This window comes from Musca autumnalis, unplaced genomic scaffold (genome assembly GCF_047663935.1).
Source record: "Musca autumnalis isolate F117 unplaced genomic scaffold, ASM4766393v1 scaffold_1, whole genome shotgun sequence".
NCBI lineage: Eukaryota > Metazoa > Arthropoda > Insecta > Diptera > Muscidae > Musca > Musca autumnalis.
In genome coordinates this window covers 176,571,555-176,592,738 of record NW_027411644.1, presented here as the reverse complement: position 1 = coordinate 176,592,738, position 21,184 = coordinate 176,571,555, and the positions used below count along the sequence as shown (strand labels likewise).

Genomic DNA, 21,184 nt, shown 5'->3' with positions numbered 1-21,184 from the left:
AATTACAGGTAGTTCAGTTCAAAAATGTAGCTAAAATCAGTAAAATACCGAAAATCGGGAGATACCGTTATATGGGCGCTATACCAAAACATGGACGTATGTTGACAATTTTTGGTGGAGATGTTTTGTGACCACTGTTCGGTTAAAAATTTTAGCTAAAATGCTCAAAATACCGAAAATCGGGAATGTGGGCTAGACCAAATCAAAAACCTATCTCCATAATTTTTGGAATATAAGTTTTGTTGGTCACTAGTAACCCTAAATGCCAAATTATAGCTAATTTGGTCTGAAAATGTGACTAAAACTTCTAAATACCTGAAATCTGGTGGTACCGTAATATGGGGGCTATACCAAATAGTGGACCGATATAGTCATCATCGAATTTGACCTGCTTGCAAACAAAAAACCCAAAGACCCCAAATATATAGGGTCGCAAATGATTTTAATGATTTTAATGCTTTACAAACTGAAAACAAACTTAATATACCCTTTATACTATGGTGGAGGGTATAAAAACATTGGTATGACAAGCGCAGGAGGAATAACAGTTGGTCCATTACTGGTCCTCTGGGATTTCAGCTCCTGCATGGTCGCAGAAAGAGGGACCAATTTGTGAGACTTTGGAAAACAAGGACAGGGACTTTTTTCAACACCCAATCGAGAATAGCGATGTAAGCCAAGTGAGGAGCCACAGCAAACAAATACTTGGTATACCAAGTTTTTTACCATCTCTGCCAAAAAACCGAAAACCGTTGCTTTCAGTACAAAAATCCAAAACAAAGAATGGTCTATCGCTGCGATTTCAATGTCGATAGCTCCGGAGGCAAAAGAAGAAGGACAACTTATTTACTGCAATCTGTTGCAAACACTAGGTGCCCCGTAAAGGTCTGGAGCTCAAAGGTCGAATGTTTGAGGAAATCTACTGTTTCATTTGGAGTGGAAACGATTTCTTCCATCTTTGAATTAGCGGGACCTTCAACTATACGGATAATCAGCCACTGGCATTCATGTTAGTCCTGTTCTTGAAGCGGTTCATTCAATTAGGGTCTTCATAGACACAGGGGGAGAAATTGTAAGATTCCGTATATCTTTGAGCAGTATGGAGATCAGCATCGGAGTTATCTTCAAATAATGCAGATCAAGGTGACTGGAAAAAAATAAAGTAGTTTTGGTTTAGTTTGTGTAGTTTTATTTTGTTTACTTCATAATTTACAATTCTAATTTATAACATTTCATATTAAGAAAAGAAACAAAATAAGATAGATATTTTGACAATAACTATGAAGTTGTGTGTCAAATTTTGCAGTTTTTAAATTCTGTTCATATGTAAAGTATAAATAAATTTATATACATTTAAAACATTTGTTGAATTATGCTATTTCTATATTAGATTAGATAACTTTTCCCATCCATTTTCAATATATCCATTTAAAATGTTTATTAATTAATTTTCTTCTAAATATGATCTTCCGAAAAACATCTTCTTATTTCACGTAAAATTGGACATTTGGCAATGAAATGTTGCATCACCAGAGTTACATAAGGCGCAATGTTTAGTATCACTTTCTCCAAACTTGTTCCCGTTTAGAGGAAGTACATCTGCTCTTGTTTTCATTATTGTTGAAATCTTGTTCGAATTCCAGATATTAACCATATAATCTGTACCAACATCTGGGTTCAAAAAATGGTAAAATCTGTTTTGCCTTTTCTCGTTTTTCCAAATAGCTTCTTCTTCTTCTGAGTATATCCATCACTCCTGTTATGTTATATACGTATTTCATGTTGTGATATTTACACCATCAGCAAGAGTTTCTATGGCTTTTGCCCAAAATAAACGTCTCTCCCATATTTTTGAGGAGAGAATATGCGGTAGCCTTTCGATATTATGCTTATGGACGGTACTGGTAATATACTCTAAATGGAGTTTTAATGTGTAAAAATGATTTTCAGGAACATCCGTTTCTAGTGCCAATACATAATTTGGTATGGAATCCGGTAGTTTTAATACTCTTTTGAGAAAATACCGCTGAAACTTATCTACTTCCTCAAACCATCCAAATCCCGATATTTGCGCTGCGTATATCCGAGTTGTTCGACAAACACTCTGAAAAATCTTCCACTTCGCAATTAATGACATTTCAGTAGAGCGATTCTCTAACACTTTTTTTTGAGTTACCGACAAAAATCGGTAAAATTAAAATGCTTATAATTTCGGTAATTAACGATATTTTTCGGTAAGTTAGCGACGAATAAAAAGTAGTCGTAAAGTTCTACCGATAGCAAGAGTGTTGTCAACTTTTATTTGAACTTTTCATTCATAATTTTGCGTTTTAATTTTAACGATTTTTGTCGGTAACTCAAAAAATGTGTTAGAGAATCGCACTACAGGTCTATTTAACACATCTTTTCATGTTGCATTAATGCAGGTTTTTGACTTGATGTTTCTATTTTCAACATGTTTGGAGAAAAACATTTTTGGAGTTATATTGACACCTAAATAGCAATATTCATTTAAAATTTCGATTTCGTGATTACGGTAATGCCATCTTTCCTGTATAGACAATCGACCTCCGCACTGTGGGTGAAATCCAAATCTAGCGGGGAAAAATTAATAACTTTTAAACTAGTTAAGATAGACTATTGAAATTTTGATCATATGTTTTTTATGACCGAAGGCCCCATGTTATGGAATATGGTCTATATTGGCCCACATTTTGGTTTAGATCCCATATAGCGGTACCGCCCGATTTTCGCCGTTTGAATAACTTTGCTCAATATTCTGGTCGAGTCAACTGTATTTTGACATTTCGGATTCCCTGAGGCCAAAAAACTTCTCCACAAAAATTGGGGACATAGATCCACGTTTTGGTTTAGCCTCCATATATAGGTATTGTCCGATTTTACTTATTTTAAAGTTTTTAACAAATTTTCCTGACCGACTTAGCTGTATTTTGGCATTTAGGGTAACCAGTGGCCAAAAAAACTTCTCCCAAAAAAAGTGGAGGCAAAGCTTCAGGTTTTGGTATAGGTTCCATGTAATGATATCCAAACTAAACGACTTTTTTACTTCAAAATAAAATGGCGATAAAATGAAGAGTTGCAAATAGTAGCAGTCGGAATTTTCGGAGTAATTACCTCGGAGTATGTATTTTAAGAAAAACAATATTCGGAAGTGATCCCCGGTTATCCCCGGTTAGTTGTACTTTATATAAGATACTTAAAGTCGAAAAGTTTTGTCTTAATAATTAAAGATTATTTTTTGAATATTTACAACAGCAATTAATTAAGCAATCACTTTCTTTTTAAAGCAGCACATCAAAAATGTTGGAAAAAATTCAATTATGCACTCTTTACTTTAATTTTTCCCACAATTTTTGACAAACAAAACAAATACCAAAAAAGTCGATAACAGCCAACTACAATAAAATATAAATTTGTTTATTGTTTTTGGGTGCCGCAAGATGTTTAGAACAGGACGCCATTAATTATTTCCATATAACATAAGGTCAGTGTTCGGACTTTTGCTCCGCTAGATTTGAATTTCGCCCACAGTGCTCCGTTTCGAAATAACATTATTTTGGATTTTGCCAAGTTTACTACCATATTCCATTTTACACAGTAACTTTCCAGTCTTATTATTATTTCCTGTAGAACGTCCTTATCATCGGCTAATACAGCAATATTATCCGCGTATATTTAGCTCATCAATATTCAATGCTCCTTCTATGTGGTCATGGAGATCGTTTTGGTATAGAGTAAAAAGCAAAGGCGACAATAAACATCCCTGACACACTCTCCTATAAGTATTGAAACTCTCTGATGATTCTTTTCCTGTCCATATTACACATCTTGTATTTCTGTAAATACTCTCTAACAGATTGACTATTTTTGTTGACATCCCCATAGTGTGGAGCTTATAGATTAGGAGTCTTCTAGAGATAATAGACTTTTCTCTTCTCGTGAAATTTATGGTGCACTATTTACGAGGGATTATAAATATTGTCTACCGTCTAGTATCCAGATCTGAAGCCAGCTTGACAGTCATTTAATATTTTATTCCAATCTACTCAGATTTTTATTCGGTTCTTCAGAGTTCCCATAAACATTTTGGCACACGAGTTCATTAGGGAAATTCCTCTATAATTACTTGCCATGTTATATAATATATAATATAATTGTTCCACAAACACCCCATAAGGGACAAGGAGACTTCTCTTATGTATATCAATGAGTGCACCCCGATTCATATTAGCTCAATGACATGGGACCTACAGTTTATCGCCGAGTCCGAACGGCGTGTCTAAGACACCACTTTTGTAGAGAAGTTTTACATGGCTGAAATACTTAGGAGATGTCGCCAACATTACTGAGGGGTTTTTTGCCACCGTTGAAAAGTGTTTTGATGTTGCCTGGCCGGGGAATCGAACCCACGACCTTATGTGTGCAAGGCGGGTGTGCATACCATTGCACCACGGTGGCACCATACTTGCCATGTTATAGTCTCCATTTTTATGGATTTTATGGATATTACTGACACTTCCATTATGTCATCCATGTTCCCATTGTTGAGTATTTTGTTATAGTGTCCTGTGATGTATACTTAAAGAAATCGTATCGCACTCTGTCTATTCCTGGTACCTTTTTTCCTTTGTGCGTTTTAATATTTCTTTTATTTCCAGCACATCGATTTCTCTATCTGCTGCGTGTTGTACATCGTTTGCGAATTGCTGATGGATTAAAAGTTTGTTAAAATAATATCTGAAATCTTAGGCAGATAAATTTGTTCCGATCTTCAAATGTTGGCCTCTTATCTGCTTTGCAATTTCCCACCATTGTTTTAAATCAACTGTGTTTGATAGCTGTAACTCTAACTCTCTCGCATATTCACTTTTCCTTTTCTCGACATATTCTCTTATAAGCACATAGGGCTTTCAAGTATAATATTTTATCGTCTGATGCATTTTGTCAAGTCATGATATTAATCTTACTTAAAGCGACGATTTATAAAGACATATGTTTGGTCAGTTTTGCTATATGCTGTAGAAACATGGACTTTAAAATCAGCAGACATAGGGGCATTCGAAATCTGGATATATAGGCGCGTACTGAAAATATCATGGACTGATTTCATACCTAATGCCGAAATCCTGAGAAAAATGCACTGCGAGAGGGAGTTGATCGATTTGATAAAGAGACGAAAGACAGCATACCTAGGACACATTATGAGAAACCCCAAATACAAATTGTTACAAAATATACTACGGACAACTATTGCTGGCAGAGCTGAAAGAGGCAGAAAAGAAACTATATGGCTAGACAATATCCAAGTATGGACGGGAATTCGGGATTCTGGAAGACTTTTAAGTGATGCTAGAGACAGAGATGCCTTTGCAGAGATCCTGAAAAATATGTGAAATTATAATATCCTAAGCAAATAATGATTTTTTGTAATATTGGTTTGGTCGTCTATAATTCGGAAACCGAATTGGCAAATAAAGAAGAAGAAGATGCATCGGTTCTTCTAAAGATATTAAGACGTTTACAATATTCTTTACGAGCACTGTAGTTGAACCAATTAGACTTGTAAGTTTTTGGTTTGCTATTTGCGTTTGATTTTATGGCAGATTTATAAATTACACAAGATAAATCCTTTAATTACAGTCTTCGCTTTGTTTTTTGTCATTATTAAATTTCGGCTCAACGTTTCTTGATATCTCCTACCTTGTTTTCCCACTGCAATTTTGGAAGTAGACATAACGGCTTTGTGTTGATTCGTGTTTGTCGCGTTTCAATCTCTATTGTCAGTGACAAGTGATCCGACCAAATCTTTTCCTCAACTTCAAACCTTCTAACCAGCTTTAAACCTTCGTATGTTACAGCAGCTATATCGTTTACTGAATTTCCCATTGTATTTATGAAGGTGTAGTGACTTGCTTCATCCCCAATAGTTCTTCCATTTAGTACTATCATACCACTGTCATCACAAGGCCTCAAAGGCCACAAATGTTTTAGGAATCAAAAGAACTTCTCCCATAGGAAGACCTCCAAGTAACACAGATAAACTGTCAGTGATTAATAGCCTATCCCCAATAAAAGCCAGGAATCCTGAGTGACAACTTCGAATTGTGAGGAAACTGATGTGTATGTATTGAGAAATTGATTTCTAGACAAGACACTAGGGTGACTTGATAAAAGAAAAATTCTTCAATAAAATACTTCATATTTACAAATTTGTAAAAATGTGTATATAAATAGAAGTTATCAAAATCAGCCTTTGTCTTCTAGCCATTAATTAACATTCAAAATACCCCTGACGAGCTTTGGCAACCACCAAGCGAAACGGTCCGTAGGGTAATTGGTTGAATGTGTGTTGTGGTATAACGCTAGAATTCATTTTTCAATACAAAACTCCTTAGGCCATGTTAGCTCGATTAATCCATAATTAATAAAACTTTCATAAATAATTGGCCTTCGTCCTAAAAAGACAATAATAAATAAATAAAAATTCACAGCAGAGCCCGGCTGCCCCGGCTGAGGTTTGAACCTGGGTCCTCTCCAACAAATAGACAATGTTGTCGAGGTTCTAGCGCTCTAGGCCACAGCCAATCTAACTACTGAAAAAGTAGGCATTGCAATTCATGAAGGAAAACCCCCTTCGATTGTACATGTGTATGTATTGAGAAATTGATTTCTAGACAAGACACTAGGGTGACTTGATAAAAGAAAAATTCTTCAATAAAATACTTCATATTTACAAATTTGTAAAAATGTGTGTATAAATAGAAGTTATCAAAATCAGCCTTTGTCTTCTAGCCATTAATTAACATTATAACAATCTGGTGTCGATTGTTCAGGAAAACACAAGTGAGGGTTGTTGTATACTGCCGGATGGACAAGTTGTCTCATTGTGATCTTATCTGATAGTTACCATAACGTGTTAGAATGGAGATCACCCCTTGTGATCTTATCTGATGGTTATGTAACGCGTTAGAATGTAGATCACAGACTGAGCGATTTTATTGAATTTTGTTCTAGCTTAAGTACCAATCGTGAGAAGAAATAGTAGGGCGTAAATATATTAGTAATAGTTTACAGTTGCATAAAATGGTATATCGAAAGTAGCAATTAATGAGTTGTTTTACAAGAGTAGTAGAATAAATTATTTACATAGTTGCATTCTGTCAGTTAACTTTAAAATACAATGAATCAATCACAATGGGAAATTGGAATATTTACAAACTCACAATGACAAACGTACAAAACTATGAAAATTGTTACTATTGAAATGTAGAGGGCATAAAAGTGTAATTATTGGAATATGGATTGCTTCAGTCTCCCCCTCTGATGCTGAAAGCGTCCCGATGAAGCATCAGAAATTACGGATTATTGAACTTCTATTGTAACCTGCATCAGGATTGTTGCTTCTGCTTAGGATGGACTGAACCAGGAACAATCGGATGTTGAAACTGCTATTGTGCCAACAAGACTGTAGTAATTGCATAAAGATGGCGTTGAAGACTTTCTCCGGAACCTCCCCCTGCAGTAAAGGTGAATAACTAACGGTAGAGGTGGATGTGTTTTGCCTCCCCCTGGAGTAAAACTGCATCGTACACGTACATTGTTGGTTTTTCATCAACCTTCTTTTTCCCAACATGGTTCGCGGTTCATTTTGCATGAGTAAAGATGAATAACTGATAGCAAAGGTGGATGTATGTTTACCTCACCCTGGAGTAAAACTCATACATCGTACACGTACTTAGTTGTCATCAAGCTTCTTTTCCAACAGGCATTTTCTTCTAGTGGCTCATCTTTGGATACGAATGCGGCAACTGATCGTTCCAAGAATTACGCTGTGCTATTGAATTTGTTGTTGTTGTCCTCGGCTATTACTCACAGATTATGGTTGGTGTGATCGTGATACATGGCCACGAGTTGGGCGCCATTATAACAATCTGGTGTCGATTGTTTAGGAAAACACAAGTGAGGGTTGTTGTATACTGCCGGATGGACAAGTTGTCTCATTGTGATCTTATCTGATAGTTACCATAACGTGTTAGAATGGAGATCACCCCTTGTGATCTTATCTGATGGTTATTTAACGCGTTAGAATGTAGATCACAGACTGAGCGATTTTATTGAATTTTGTTCTAGCTTAAGTACCAATCGTGAGAAGAAATAGTAAGGCGTAAATATATTAGTAATAGTTTACAGTTGCATAAAATGGTATATCGAAAGTAGCAATTAATGAGTTGTTTTACAAGAGTAGTAGAATAAATTATTTACATAGTTGCATTCTGTCAGTTAACTTTAAAATACAATGAATCAATCACAATGGGAAATTGGAATATTTACAAACTCACAATGACAAACGAACAAAACTATGAAAATTGTTACTATTGAAATGTAGAGGGCATAAAAGTGTAATTATTGGAATATGGATTGCTTCAACATTCAAAATACCCCTGACGAGCTTTGGCAACCACCAAGCGAAACGGTCCGTAGGGTAATTGGTTGAATGTGTGTTGTGGTATAACGCTAGAATTCATTTTTCAATACAAAACTCCTTAGGCCATGTTAGCTCGATTAATCCATAATTAATAAAACTTTCATAAATAATTGGCCTTCGTCCTAAAAAGACAATAATAAATAAACTGATTCTGTCTCTAACTGAATCCGGTGGAACGCCTAGTTATTGCAGGGAACTTTCAAATAATGCATGCAAATCGCAAGGGTACGCTACATTTCGACCTGGTGTGTAGACGATTTTATTTTTAATTGAAGTAATTGGTTGTTTTTCTTCGGCGGGACATCGATTGTCTTAAAGAAGGAATCGTGATGGAACGGACTGTGGTGCAAACGATTCTGCAGGTCAATATGTGTCACAGTAAATCGGCTGCTGTCTTACTTCTCATATCCCTCTGACGACGGCATTTTTATTGTCCAGAAAACCTATAAATATTATATGGCTAGGATTATACGACTTCCGATAAGAGCTATGCTAAATAGGATACCAACATGAAAAAGCTATAGCTTCCCATTAAAAAGGTAAATTTTCTTCAAAACTGTATTTTTCTTAGACAACTGTCATATAGACATATACATAGATGGTGTTATAACATGTTATATCATTCAAGAAACTCTTTGTATTATATCGCCCTTTTGATACTTCTACCAGTGGTGGAACGGATTCCTAATCTAATTGAAGCCGGAGAACGTGGGATGTAACCGATTCCATTTCTCATTGTAGCAGTTGGTCGTTTTGATTTTTGATAGCTGATCTCCCGTCCAGAGAAAACGACCAACTGAGAATTGGAATCGGTTAGAATCTATCTTCTGTACTCCTGCTTAAGTATGTTATTGTAACTTTTATACCAGATTACTGTTCTAAAGAGTTATTTATATCGGACTCAGAATCAATTAAGTTTTATATAATTCGCAACAAATAACCCAAATAATTTGATTTGGTGGCCGACTTAAAGTTTTTTTACGACAGCAATCAAAACGATAGTTGGACTATCGATAGTTTCCCAGCTCTATTTTATACTCCACTTTGCTACTTACCCTGTGTCCACTTAATGCCTTGTCCATCAACTTGTTTTAAGCAGGGATTTTGATATTATACCTCGAATGGCTGCTAGCCTCGACTTTATTGAATTTTGCTCTGTTTTTACATAACTTTTGACACGTGTGTAACAAATAGTACATGTTTATGTATTTTAGTAGTAATGTACAATTATGAGCAACACAATATTTGACATGCATACATTTTACTAATTACCTTTCAAATAAAAAATTACAAAAGATTTAAAACCATAGACTCTTTCAAAACTAGATACATTGTTATGTATACAGCTTCACAAATTATTTTTTTACACTTCCAGCAATTTTAACCGTTCCTGTTTTAATATTAGGCATATTAAGATTTAAGACAAACTCCCAGTTACCATCATCGGGTAATGCTGGAGGATAACAATCATCATCGATTGTATAATTCCGCACCGTATAGAGTACATTCTGAAAAGGAAATCACAACATCCTCTTTATGTTTAGATTAAAGTAAAACCATTATTAAACTTGCCTCAACAAAAGGACATCTGGGTGGTAAATTCGATTTTGCAAGTAGTTCATTTGCAAACACACCCACAAATTTATTCCAACGTCTATCCTTTAAGGCCTGGCATATTTCAAGGTTTGTTTGTAGCAATATAAAACGATGTTTTTTGCCCTTCATTAGCATATAAACGGTTAATTTCATTGGCCATTTGGTAATATTTCGATTCAGAATTAAATCCATATTGGCAGATTTTGGATTTGTTAGGGAAAAATTCATAACACTAACAAAAGGTATATCCTTAACAATTGGTGTAATGTAATCAATTTCCAGACTGTAATCACGCTGAAATAGAAAAATGTTAGGATAAAATGAATTTAAGTTTTATTTGTTTTTATGGTTCATACATACCTTTGACTCTGCTGATACAAATACTGTGAACAAAATTATCGCCATGGTAAATAAATGTTGTTTGCCGATCATTGTTTCCAAATGGTTGATGTTGATTGTTGAAGAATGAATGATGTGTTCGAAAGTCGAATTTTGAAATCGGTTTATATATATTAGAAACTATGTATACAAGTTGTCCACAAACTAACAACAAATACAATTCCAACAATAAACACAATCTATACATTAATCTTAACAATTAATGTGATTACATAATTACAAAAAAAATCCATTCAAAACATTCAAGAATAAGTTTTCTGTACCCGACATCCGTTACGCTGTAATTAATGGAGAGAGTTTAAAATTTTATTTTTATACCATAAAAGTTTCTAGATGTTCTTGTTGTGTCTTTGGTACACAATTAAGTGGGGTCTGTCCATCATCTTTCTGTAGATAAGGGATTTGTAGTTTGGCGGAGTTAAAACATTTGGTCTTCAGTTTCATCCTGGTGAATAAAAAACTAGCTGCAACTCAGTTAAAAGCTCAATTATTCAACATCAGTCTTATGTGCCCCAACAGAGTACAAGGACAAGCTGACAAAACATATGTATATTTTACGAGAGCTTACAAAAACAAGTAAGAACGGCATTAAGTTCGACCATGCCGCCGAACTTCTTATACCCTCCACTACGAACTGTATTGCAGAAAATAGGAGCAATTAGTATCGTATATGAAAATACTAAGTTCTTCCTCTTATTCCTTGCGGAAGCAGAGTATCCTTACCGTTAATACACCCATTAAAAGAACTCATATCGGACCTCATCGTTGTTTCTTACAAAACATGGACCAATATTTACAATTTTCTGAATTGACCTTTTGTATACTATGGCAACACACAGTATTAAATTACAGCTATCTCGGTTCGAAAATTTATCACAAAGCCCGCAAAATACATTAAATTAAAAAAATCTTAAAATGGAAGGCAACCTTATATTTGGGCTCTAACAACACGTGGACCTATACTGAAATTAGGAATTTAGTCTTCGTTGGGATTATAAAACTTTCCACCTGGAATTTGTCGGTAAAGGACCACGTCTTCATACAGGCCCCATAGAAGCGTACCTCCCGATTTTCGGTACTTTGAAGGTTGTGCCCTCAAAATCTCACCGATACAATTTTGTATTTAGTATTCGTTGAGATTATAAAACTTTCCACCTGAAATTTTTTGGTACTCCTCTACGCCTTTCCACCCGCAATTTGTCGATATAGGTTCAAGCCTTCATATAGCTCCCGTAGAAAGGTACCTCCCGATTGTATACCCTCCACCATAATATAAAGGGTATAATTAAATTTGTCATTCCGTTTGTAACACATCGAAATATTCATCGGAGACCCTATAAAGTATTTTATTCTTGATCAGGGCAAAATTCTCGATATAACTATGTCCGTTCGTCCATTTGTTGAAATCAAGATACAGATCGCAATTTTTAAGATAGAGCTTTGTAATTTGGTAAAGAAGTTTCTATTACTCCTACACCCAGAGAAAAAATGACAACATCCGTGTATGAAATGACCACATCCGTGTATGATAGTGTATCAACCACGTTTGGTGTCAAAATGAGCACGCCGTTGTCATTTTGACACCGAGATTTTGGCAACGGTTTCAACAACAAACGTGCATGAAATGAGCACATACGTGGTCATTTCGAGCACGCCCCGTTGTCAGATTGTCAACGCTTCGTTGTCAGATCGTCAACGCCCCGTTTTCAGATTGAAACCAATGGTGGTAATTTTTTTGATATCCGTTCCTTTCCCATTTTATACCCTTAGTAGAAGAAATGAAACTTTTTGAAAAGTATTTTATTAAACGTAACCAATTACATAAATTCAATATAAATACATATTAGATTTGACAAAACAATTCGAATTACATATATTCAATGTATAGAAACAGATTAAATTAACTTAACTCTGAAACAAACTTTTCCATTATTCATAAGATATAAGTGAAATGGGTAAGTAATAAAATCTAAAATTGGTATTTAAAAAGTTGTATCCCCCTTCAGAGAACCAACTTCATACGAAGCTCTTGCATCGGACAACTTCGGCCATTCTAGACGAAATGTATGGCTACTTAAATTTTTTATATCTCTTTGCCGTATGTTAAGAGATCTTTTCCATTTTCGCAGATCGATCCTCAATCATTACATTCTCTTAGTATCCTTAGCTTTCAATGAATTTTCAACTGATTCATCAACTTCGGGAACATCTTTGTTGCAAAAATTAGGAGACGTGTGAGTTGCTGCTTTGCTTGTGCTAGGCTCTGAATTCAAAAGCTTTATTTTTTGGACTTCTGGTTTCTATACTTGGCATAAAGTTTTCCGCTTGCGTTGTTCTTTCCTTTTCTTGAAATGTAATAATAATCCTAAAAATAAAGACGTTTTATAAGTTAAGAAACTACATAATCATATACGTTATTTATATTGTTAATCTTACCCTCATTTCGTTTTCAAGAGGAAAAACGGAACAAATTTCGTCCAATATGCGTATATAGACTTGAGCGTAAAGACTGACATTGTTGGTTAAAATATCTTCAATAATTATATTAATTATATCATCTCTTTGCTCGTCACTTAATTTCTTATTAGCACTACTACATTCAAGCCCTAGTTTCCCCTTCGAGGTATGTGTTAACAATTCCTTTAGATCCTATATTAAATAAAAAACTACATTAACTATGCTTACACAAATATTACTCTTACTTTACCTCTGACAGAATTCCTTTGGCTTTTGACCAGTTCGAACCTGTAGTGTCGGGAGTACCGGGAGTACCAGGAGTACTTTCAGGTGTCTCGTTGCGTTTCCACCATTCACCTATTTTAGATGGAACTGACATAGTTTCGTCATCAATCCCGAGCTATTGTTATGACAATATTAATACTGAGTTCAACACTGTAATACAAATAATACGTACCTCTCGTTTTTTCCAAGCAAAGAGCTTTTCTCTGAATTCAACACGCAGTCCCAAGGTGGCACTGCTTCCTTTAAATCTTCTTTTTTCAAGTACTGGAAACTGCGATATATTACATGTGATGCTAAAAGAACAAAAAAGAATATTCTTTGTTAATTACACTGATTAACTGAAAACTTCATTTTTATTTACTTACATTTTAAGTGTTCAAAAAGCGACTCCATATTTATTCCTTTTAAGAACTCCATTAACATATAATCGTCCTCATTGTATTCCGCATCTTGACTGCTGTAATGGCTTGTATCGCGAACCACAACAATATTGCCATCGATTTCTAGCAACTCACCAATGATATTTTGAGGCTCTTGCGAATTAATTTCTTTAATATTAGCTTCGTTCCCGTACTTTTTAATAGTAAAACTCGTAAAAGAGAAAATCGAAAAAAAGTTGCTCTCACGAAAAAGTTTTTCCAATAAGTTCGGGAACGGAAAAATGGTAACATTGTGTAAAAACGTCAAAATCAAAAATAGCTGTCAAACAAAAATGGCGCTATGAAACAGCTGATTGACATAAAAACAAAACAATCGGTTAAAACGAAAGGAGGAACAAAAATGGACGCTGGTAAGTAAAAATTAATAAAATATAAGTTTTAATTATAATTTTCACTCATTGTTTGTTTTAATTATTTGTAGAATACAGTGAAGAATATGGATTTATCGATTTTGAGCGTGGCGCATTTCAAAGTCCGGGAAAGCAGACCTGGCTTGAAGCCCCCATAAGGCTCATGCTGACACTTTTGGAGGATCTTATGCCAAAAGTCGGGAAATCGGCCTATTTAAGAAATAAGAAAAAGCTTTGGCAGATAATATCTGAAAATTTGGAGCAAAATGGGTAATGGCTAATCTACGTCAATTATTGCTTCGGTGTTTAGTGATCGCTGTCAATCGATTTCAGGTACTTATTTTCACCAGAGCAAGTGGAAGGAAAGTTTCGGGCTATGGAGAGGCAATATAAAAAATCTAAACTTAATAATTCGCAAACTGGACGAAATAGATTAAGTTGTCCATACGAAACGTAAGTACTGCTTAAAATTTGGGAGCAAGTTGAATGTAGTGGCTGGATTTGAAACTTGTTCCAGAGAAAGCTTTCAAAATTAAAATATTTGTCGAATATATTTAAGTCTTCCTCCTATGGGATGGAGGCTAAACTGGGCTAACGCGATCATATTTTTCGGAACTTTCAAAGCCTATATATCGGGAAATACTGACTTCCCTGACATATAATGGCGTAATCAGCTTTCAAGACCTACCTGTGGGGTTTTCTAAATACAGCCACTACATTAATCTTATGCCAAAAGATTGTCACCGACTTTAGTCTAATTCTACTTTCTTACAGGGAGCTCGAAAATATATTGGGAAATAAAAAGTCCATAAACCCGGATTATGTCCTGGACAGCGATTTTATAGTGGGAAAGGCGAATGAAGAAAAGAATGAACTTTCCGATGATAGTGGTAAGAACTTAAAATTTTAATAATTTGCAATATATACTTATAAACATATACATATGTAATATTCTTCTATTGCAGATACTCCTTCGACATCTAAAGCCGACTTGAATAAAATTAAAGGTACCTATAAGACGCTAACCGCCGCTATTATTATACGTTTTCCTTTGTTATTATAACTAAAGATGTAAAGTTAGAAGTGAGCATTAAAATTAAAGGAGGATCTCGTCAGCATCAACATTTAATTTATATTTATAAAGTGTCCAAAATTGTTTATTTCTTAAAATCCATTCAATAACAAAAGAAAACGTATAAAAATGACAACAATTGGATTGCGTATTTAAAAAAATTTTTGTTATAGAAAAGGAAAATGAGAACCCGAAGAAAAAATCCCAAAAAATATTGCAAGAAATAGCGGAAGAGAAGAAGAAATACCATTCTGCTGTTTTGAAGCACCTTGAAAATAAAGAAAGGAGCTATGAGATAAGAAACGAATTACTCCGAAAAATTGCTACACATTTATGTAGCAAAGAAAAACAAACATAGGCATTTTTGCAATTTCAATTCAATTTATTTTTATAAATGGTCCATAGGACCAAAATCGGTTCCAAAAAGTACAAAATGAGTTACAAATCAAATTGATTTAAAAGACAAGAATATTTACTAAATTAGTTTAAAAGGAAAGTCTAGTACAAAATGAATTAACAATTACATTAAATTAAAAGAAAACTAAATTAGTTTTAAAGGACTAGTATAAAAGAAAATACTATTTTATTGAATTAAAATATTTTATGAATTAAAAACGAAAAAATTAAATGTACATAATATTTAAATAATGTATTAATTTATAATGGGCATTTGTCTCTAATAAAAAATGTCTCCAGAAAAATTTGTTACAGATTGTTGTTTTGTTGCCAAGCTGAATTCATAATTGCATAGGTCAGTAGTTGAAATATTTCCACATTTGGAACTCATGTTGTTTTATAAAAACAAAATTGTTTCGGCACTTGACACATATGTTTGTTGTTAAGACGTTGTTGTAGATTTATTAAAAAGTTACTAGGATCAGTCTAGTTGTATAGCATGATAAAAATTATTGACACTTGTATTTTTGTTAGATAGTGCTTGTCTGAAGAAGATGATGTTCAATTGGCTTGATGATCTTTTGAGAAAAGTATGACAGTGGCGTTCTGTGGTTTGCATTTCATTGGGACGCAAACACTTTCAAAGAAGAATTTGTGGTTCTGTTGAATCTTTGTTGATAGTTTTTGGCCACATTTATATTGGAAATACGAGGACTATTGAAATAGTTTTTTAATACGCTTAAAGCATTTGTTGAAGCACTTTTCCACTTCGCATGGGACACATTTATAGCCTGGTTTTTGAACGGTTCCACAGGGCGACTATGCTTTTCTTCGTATCCAAAATTCCAAGTCTTGAAAGTGCCACATGTTCGTTCCGTTTTCAATCGCTCATAATTCAAAATTCCGGTTGCGTCCAAACTATATATGTGATGCCATATTTAAGCCAGCCAGTTTCAATTTCGGATCAATTTCTTTCAAAACTAAGATATTCCGTCTGCACCCACGTATCTGAATCATATAGATTTAAGGTAAAAGTAAATTAAAAAGCTACTTTTTAAATTCTTACGACATACTCACCTTTTTGACTGTTCATAACTTTGATATTTAAGTTACTAAGTCATATATCAACATCTCGCAGTGTACATCATATTTTAGGGGATCATGTTTTGCCCATTAAAGACGTAAAGCGAAAAACAAAAAGCCAGCTCATTTGACATCAAAACACCAAATCTCACTGAGCTGATGTGACACTGTAATCAAAGAAAACTACAAATAAGATTATAATGGATAACAAACTGTTTAATAAGCAAATTTAATACGTCAGTCCATTGTCCCAATTTGAACTTTTACATCTCAAAAATGGCGAAACCTACGAGGATATCATAATTTGGAGAATTTTCACTGCTACAATAATATTTAATCCGGGTAACTTCCGTATCGTCAGTTGCAAAGGTGTTAAGTATTATTTTTCTTAACGCCGTAGTACTTAACAACTGCAAAGCTAAGTGTTTGAAAACGTCACAAATGCGCAGGTGAAAAGCAAACGTGTATCATTTTTATACCCTCCACCATATGGAGGGTATAATTAAATTTGTCATTCCGTTTGTAACACATCGAAATATTCATCGGAGACCCTATAAAGTATATATATTATTGATCAGCATAAAATTCTATGTCGATTTAACCATGTCCGTCTGTCTGTTGAAATCAAGATACAGCTAGCAATTTTAAAGATAGAGAGTCAATATTTGGTACAGAAGTTTTTATTACTTGCAGGATGGATGGTATTGAAAATGGGATATATCGGTCCACATTTTGACATAGCCCCTATAGAACGGTACCTCTTGATTTTCGGAATTTTTAAGGTTTTAGCTTCATTATCCTACCAAAACGGCTAAAATTTGGTACGTAATCTTCTTTAGGTGTAAAACTTTCGCCCAGAATTTTGTCGGTATAGGTCCACGTTTCGATATAGCCCCCTTAGAACGGTACCTCCCGATTTTCATAATACTGAAGATTGTGACGTCAATATCCCACCGAAATGGCTGAAATTCGTTATATAGTCTTCCAAGAGTTATAAAATATTCCAGAAGAGTATTATCAGTATAGGTCCACGTCTTCCTATATCCCCATAGTAGCGTACTTCTTGATTTTCGGTATTTTTATACCCTCCACCATAAGATGGGGGGTATATTAAGTTTGTCATTCCGTTTGTAACTACTCGAAATAATCATTGTAGACCCCACAAACTATATATATATATCCTTGATCAGCGTACAATTCTACATCGATATAGCAATGTCCGTCCGTCTGTGGAAATCACTCTAGCGTCCGAACGGATTGAAGTATTATCTAAGTCTGGTACACATTTTACGATGAGAAAAGTATGGACCAAATCAGTTACTCCCTTCAAGAGTTATCATGCGCACAAATTTTCCGAACATTTTCCAACTTTTGTGGGGGATGTACCTGAAGGAGTGAACCGAAATAGCCCATCTTCGAACTTAAAGTAAGTTTGGGCAAAATATTTCGAAAGCCAACATTTGAACCGAATCGATTGATCCGTTCGAGATTTATCGTGCGCACCATCGGTTTATCCATATTTCAACCTGATCTATATCTGGCAAATATTATGAGAATGTGTAAAGTATGGTGCGCACAATTTTTCCGAATATTTTTGAACTTTTGTGGGGTAGGTAACTGAAAGGGTGGACCGAGAATTATCTTGCGCTTCCACCCATAAACATTGTGTCATAGGGTTTGTTTTTCAACTTTCAGGCTTTTTTTCAGGAAGTATGGACTTGCCCCTGAGGAAACTTGTATCTTCGTATTGGGGACAGTTAATACAAGATGTTACAACAAAAACCAAGGCGTTCGAGAGCAGGTCTCAAACTGAACTTTTCCGAAATTTTGTGTGGGAGGTACTCGAAGGAGTGGACCGATTGAGTCCATATTGGAACCTCATCTAAGTTTGGTAGAAATAACACGATGTGCAAAGTATGGACGAAATCGGTTATTCCCTACCAGAGTTATCGCGCGCACAATTTTTCCGAAAATTTTTGAACTTTCGTGCGGGAGGTACCTGAAGGAGTGGACCGATATGGCTTATCTTCGAACTTAAACTAAGTTTGGACAAAATATTACGAAAGCCAAATTTTGGAACGAATCGGCAGATCCGTTCGAGAGTTATCTTGCGCTCCAACCACTACACACGGTGTCACAGGGTTTTTTGTAACTTTCAGGCTATTTTCTCAGAAAGTATGGACTTGAAACTTACAGCGTCGTATAGAGGACAGCGAATACAACTTGCGTAAACAAAAATCAAAGCGATTTGAGAGCAGGTCCTAAACTAAACTCTCCGAAATTTTGTGTTGGAGGTACCCGATGGAGTGGACCGATTGAGTCCATATTGGAACCTCATCTAAGTTTGGTAGAAATAACACGATGTGCAAAGTATGGACGAAATCGGTTATTCCCTACCAGAGTTATCGCGCGCACAAGTTTTGCGACAATTTTGGAACATTTGTGGGGGAGGTACTTGAAGGAATGGACCGATATGGCCCATCTTCGAACTTAAATCGAATCTGGACAAAATATTTCGATACCCAAAATGTGAACCGAATCGATTGATCCGTTCGAGAGTTATCGTGCGCACCAGCCTGACAGACAGATAGATATCCGGACGGACATTGCTAGATCTACTCAAAATTGTCTGAAACGGATATCGCACAAACATACTTGGGGTTTAAAACCAAATAGAATTCAGTAGAATACATTTTCCGAAGCATATTAACTACTCTGGAAATATAATAATGAATATAATATCGCTATAAACAAGATCACAACGAGTGCCTTCGGTAATAATTTCTAAAAGATCCTAAAACAGACCTATAATTGCACTTGAACACAAATTTTTAACGCAAGGAACTTAAAATAAATCGCTCAATTTAAGATATATCGCACATGGCATTTTAGATAATATATTTAAACTTTTGTGTGTGTGTGTGTGTGGGGGGGGGGGGGGGGGTACAGAATGGAATAGACGATTCAGCCAGCCGGACAGACGGATATGGCTAAATATACTCCAAATTGTCGGAAAGGGATTTCATCCAAACGTGCTTAGGGTCTAAAACTATTATTCCGATGAGGCACCTTTTGGTCGTATGAAAGTGCATGTACATATATACCCACTTTAGCCTAAAGGCTGGGTATATAAAAGTAATGTATCAGAAGCCAACACCGGATTCGGAATTTTTTGTAGATGCAGCCTGCTCTAATTGTTGGTCTTCCTGAGACATGATTGCATCCAAAAATCATTTTATTGACTATGTTTCCTTTTGCATTATGCACGAAAATCTATTTGAAGTTCAATTTTGTGCAGCCCAATTTCATTGCGGGTGTCACGGCCAACAGTTTTAGGCAATATTTATTTTGGAAGGAGATGTCAAAAAACGTGCAGACACATTCCATATATTCGCCGTCTGTACTAAAAACTTGTTCCAAGACATGTCAGGAAAAAGTAATTGCTACATGCAGGTAAAGAGTTTTGCAACCAACAACAGTTAAATAAATGATGCTGATCCTTCTAAAAATACAAAATGTTGCAATCATGGTATGGTGCGAACATATTTTTACCTTTTACAGATTTCATCAGACTTTCCAAAACTTCTTCGTCATCGGAGTCTTCAAGAAGCCATTCGCCGTCACTGCTGGAATCATCAAGTATGAGATGAGCCAAATTGTCGTCCATTTCCAATTTGTGTATATTTAAATGTATGCGAAAAAAGTCAAGCTTTTGTATTTTTTCAGATGTTGCTTTCAACAATTTTTATATTTTATATATTTTTAGATTTTTCTTTTATATTTTTCACAGCTTCTAATTTCACTGAAAAATTTTAGGTTTTGTTTATGTTTTTGTTTTCCTTTGGTTTACTTTGTTGTTGTTTGTTTCTGTCAACAAATGTCAAAATCGAAATTTGACAGTTTTTCCACTTTTACACGCTCAAATTTGTCGAGTAAAAAGTTTTTTAAGAGAGCGCTTTTCAGCGCCATTTTTGTTTAAAGAGAACTGAACATTTTACTACTTTTTGGTGTACGGGAACGCTTTCTGGTAAAAAATGTGTAAAAGTCGTAAAAATTGTAAAAACTTTTTAGTTCTGGAACACAGCTAATATCCATTTTCAATAAATTTTTTGCACAATGCGTCCTTTCTCTTTCAATAACACAAAAAAATGGTAAATTGACAACGACCGTGTATGACATGCACCACCGTTGTCATTTTTTACTCGTGTGTAATCGGCTGCAATTACCAATATTAAAAACGCAACGTTGTCATTTTGAGCACATCGGTGGACAAATTAAGCACGGCCCTTGTTGGTACCGAAAGTTGACCACGTCTCGGTGTCAATTTGAGCACGTTCGTGTACAATTCACCAACAGCCGTTGTTGAAAAAAATAACAACGGGTCGTTGCGAAAATGACAACATACGTGCTTGATTTCGCAACGGGGTTTTTCCCTCAGTGTAGGATGTTTGATATTTCAAATGGGCTATATCGATCCTCGTTCTGATATAGCCCCCATACAACGGTATCACCCGATTTTCAGTATTTTGAAGGTTTTAGCTTATTTATCACACCGAAGTGGCTGAAATTTGGTATTTAGTCTTCGTTGGGGGTACAAAAC

General features: G+C 35.1%; 1 protein-coding gene and 2 long non-coding RNA genes across 3 annotated transcripts; 1 reads left to right on the top strand and 2 right to left on the bottom strand.

Moving 5' to 3' along the window:
• The first annotated feature begins 13,900 nt into the window (after positions 1-13,900).
• LOC141390970 (uncharacterized) lies at positions 13,901-15,806 on the top strand. Its single transcript, XM_073963891.1, has 6 exons — positions 13,901-14,033; positions 14,105-14,303; positions 14,367-14,486; positions 14,808-14,923; positions 14,999-15,040; positions 15,279-15,806. The coding sequence occupies exons 1-6, from the start codon at positions 13,964-13,966 to the stop codon at positions 15,461-15,463; spliced, it is 732 nt and encodes a 243-aa protein (XP_073819992.1). The 5' UTR covers positions 13,901-13,963; the 3' UTR covers positions 15,464-15,806.
• Positions 15,656-16,751, bottom strand: LOC141390971 (uncharacterized). The gene is made up of 2 exons (XR_012409534.1): positions 16,579-16,751; positions 15,656-16,509 (listed from the first exon to the last, which is right to left on the bottom strand). It is a non-coding gene; the product is annotated as an uncharacterized lncRNA (long non-coding RNA).
• A 2,696-nt stretch (positions 16,752-19,447) lies between these two features.
• LOC141390969 (uncharacterized) lies at positions 19,448-20,653 on the bottom strand. Its single transcript, XR_012409533.1, has 2 exons — positions 20,137-20,653; positions 19,448-20,086 (listed from the first exon to the last, which is right to left on the bottom strand). It is a non-coding gene; the product is annotated as an uncharacterized lncRNA (long non-coding RNA).
• Between the last annotated feature and the right edge of the window lie 531 nt (positions 20,654-21,184).